Raw genomic sequence first — 3375 nt, 5'->3', positions numbered from 1 at the left:
CTCATGCAAACACAAATCTCTTCCAAAAGGAACCAGTAAAGGCAATATTAACCCGCTAGGATGGACATTTTACATGCTTCCAAGAAAGACATCATTAAACACAAACATCTTTCAGGCTTTTGGTTTTGTTAATGCAATACAACTTGTTTATAATGTATTAATACATTGTGACAGCTATTGTTGAGTCACCATAGCCATCGCAACCGCAGCGCCAGTCAACATGGCGCCGGACAATGCCGCAGCACTGCTCGCAGTGGGCGTGTTGGTCGTCGCCGAGGGGGTGGCCCGAGTACCTGACGGACTGGAGGTGGTGGCAGCATTGGTTGCGGTACCTGACGGACTGAAGGTGGTGGTAGCACTGGTTGCGTTGCCAGAACCACCAACAACACACTTGAGCGACCTGAGTTGGTCGGGGGTGAAAGGGTCCGCCTTGCCTGGGTGGGTGGCTGTTGTCGTGGTCAAGGTGGCTCCAACTGTCCATGTGCAGCAAGGATCGCCGAGTTCTTCGCCGTTGGTGGCACCATCGGTGTCCGAATCAGCTTGACATAGCTGTAACGTCCACATCATTTCGGCGTCTTCGAACGCCATTCCAAACGGGTTCAGAGGGCCGCCTCCAGCCGGGTTGATGTGTCCAAGGGCACCGACATTCGCGACTTTGTTGCCGTTGGGGATCCTGGCCGGGAATAAAGGGAGCGCTACAGCCTGCGCGGCAAGACCAAGAACAATTGCAGCTTTGAACATGATGATGGCAAATTCGAAAATGAGGAGACAAGCGATGTCCAGGAATGACTAATATGTCCATGAATGACTAATATGACTCGAAAAAACCATTTCGTTCAATTCAAGCTCTTCAGGAGTAAGTTCGTATGTCGTTGAAACAAGCGTGCCAACTAATGCGAAATAGTTCGTGCACTTTTGTGAACGAAATCATGAACGCAATCAGTTGCACTTGTTGGAATTCAATATATTGAGGAGGGCTTGCCAGGTGGACAGACACCTTCCGCGTTGTGGTGGACAACCCACATGCATTCGAGCGACATGTATCCCTGTGTCCGCTGGAATTACTTGGCTTTTACTACTTGAAGTACAATCACCTTATGGATTTCTGTACCAACGCGTGGATTGGCTGGCCGATTCTTGGACTGGGTTTTCCAGCGAAACAAACATCTTCATTCTCGTCGCAGATAAATCGTGTGAAGTTTCGCGGACAATGTCCTGGCTCACCAGCATGTGATGCTTCACGTGTCAAACGCAACGGTGAAAGGTGCGGTGCGGTTAGAAGGAGGACACGGGGGTTGCACGGACGAGTCCAGTCCATGAAGCTACAGTATACTAGTATTTGTTACGTACATTGTGACATCTGCATGTCCAACAACAAAGGACGACATGGACAGATCACTTGAAGGTGGCGTTATTACCAATTAACGTAGAAAACTAATTTAAGGTGCTCGAACCATTGTTTAATGGTGCACTTGGATCAGCCAATCAAATATAGTCAAAATACTGGGAGATAACCTCCTTAATCTAATTAATACACGAGGTGAAATTTGGCGCGTGTCATGCGCGACCACGACCGCGATCGCGATATACACGCGTTGAGCTTGACAGAGCTGTTCAAGATGTGCTTGCTGGGCGAAACGGGAAGCAAGTGGCAGCGTTCTCCAAGATACCCTACAACACCCTCATGAAGGTATGTGCGCGCGACATTATGCGGATTTTATACGGTTAGGGTTGTACAAAAGTAAAATATAGTGACGGTAAATGTCAAAAGTCTGTCTCTAAGGTCGTCTTCCCCGGATTTATCCGTCCCTCCTGGGGAATCCGGATAACTAGTGCTGCGTGCGATGGCGAGGACCGAACTTCGAAGACGCTCGGTCGAGGCACGAGGTATGAAGCGTTGAGCGAAAGAAAAACCGAAGAATACACACCGCCCCTGGTCGAGCAGGCGCGTTACAATTGGCGAAGCGGTTCCATAACATGTGGTTCTAATGTGGGCCCATGTCTTAACAGTAAAAATGACTTGTTAATGGAATTCGGAAGGTGAGCCACCTTGCTCCTTTTTAATATCCAATCAGAGTCCATCACGCCTTGTTTCTTACACACGATTGGCTATAACACTGACAGAAGACGTTACAATTTTGAACTGTTTAGACGCTCGAATTTTGTAGAGCTTTGTGTGATGCTGCTCCAGAGAATTGTGCACTGATGAGTGCGCTCCGACTATATCCAATGTGATTCTCCCCTTACAGCTAACATTATGTTGTGCGCTCGGTTGGGTCGCAATGTCGTGGTGGCTCTGGTGGACCAACGCGGTGGCGCAAGATGTTAGTAGCACCTATCGCAAAGTGCTAAAACCGCCATTTCAGCACTTGCGATGGGTGCCACCAAGACGTCTTGCGCCAGCGCCCGCGCAACCACGTGATCACACCGGCAGGGAGGTGTACGGCACCTACAAGGGCTGGATGGTGGAATGAGGAATGACCAATTTCATTGGGTTAGTAGGCAAGTGGTGAAATGAGCCCTGTTAGAATTGACCGAGTCCTGAATACCACATCACATGATCTTGCTCTCATACACAGCCTACAATTATCTCAAGGCTCCTTGCATCAACCGCCATCACAGGAGTAGAATATATCGCAACAGGGTGTGATGTATCTACGTAGCATTTTCGTGATTTCACGGCATCTGATTGGACAAAATTGGACAATTTTGAATTCGCAAATTCCAAAAACAGACAGGCATTTGCAAAATAAAAATAAACAATACAAACTTGAAGATGTATTTAATTGAAATTATAAAATTTCAGAATTATTTATGGAATTCGCATGGTGATCCACCTTGCGCTTCATAAAAAATTGCCTATTTCACCTAACTTTTTCTGGTTAATGATAATCCAAACTCAATTAATCAAAATACAGTCTGATTATACCGTCGCACCATTGCCCTTGTGCAGTTCCTGTATTTTGATTTTCCTCAACCCAGGGGTATGTAAAACGGTAAAAAATCGGCATAACGTTAACTATCATAATAGAATCCGGAAATGAACCCAGAGGCATAAGTTTGCTTTGGACGACGGTGATGACGTAAAATTCACTCGTGAGGACTGACCGGACATTATCCGTAAGTGACCGAACCTCCGCGAAAGAGGCTAAAGCAAGAACGGCCAAAGAGCCATTTCTTGACACGTTTGACATGTGAAGCATCACATGCTGGTGAGCCAGAACGTTGGCCCCGAAACTTCACCAGAATTTATTTGCTATGAGAATGAAGGTGTTTGTTCTGGCTGCAGAACCAAGCCCAAAATAATCAGCTAGCCAATCCACGCGTTGGTACAGAAATCCATAAGGTGATTGTACTTCAAGTAGTAAAAGCCAA

General features: G+C 46.9%; 1 protein-coding gene across 1 annotated transcript; it reads right to left on the bottom strand.

Moving 5' to 3' along the window:
* Positions 1–189: 189 nt before the first annotated feature.
* On the bottom strand, positions 190–741 carry H257_19298 (hypothetical protein; the record flags this gene model as incomplete). The annotated part of the gene is made up of 1 exon (XM_009848443.1): positions 190–741. A coding segment is annotated over one exon (552 nt), but the record flags the coding sequence as incomplete, so codon positions are not given.
* Between the last annotated feature and the right edge of the window lie 2634 nt (positions 742–3375).

Source organism: Aphanomyces astaci, assembly GCF_000520075.1.
Source record: "Aphanomyces astaci strain APO3 unplaced genomic scaffold supercont1.464, whole genome shotgun sequence".
Classification (NCBI taxonomy): domain Eukaryota; phylum Oomycota; class Saprolegniomycetes; order Saprolegniales; family Verrucalvaceae; genus Aphanomyces; species Aphanomyces astaci.
The sequence above is the reverse complement of the archived record's forward strand: the minus strand, read 5'-3'. Positions and strand labels throughout refer to the sequence as shown.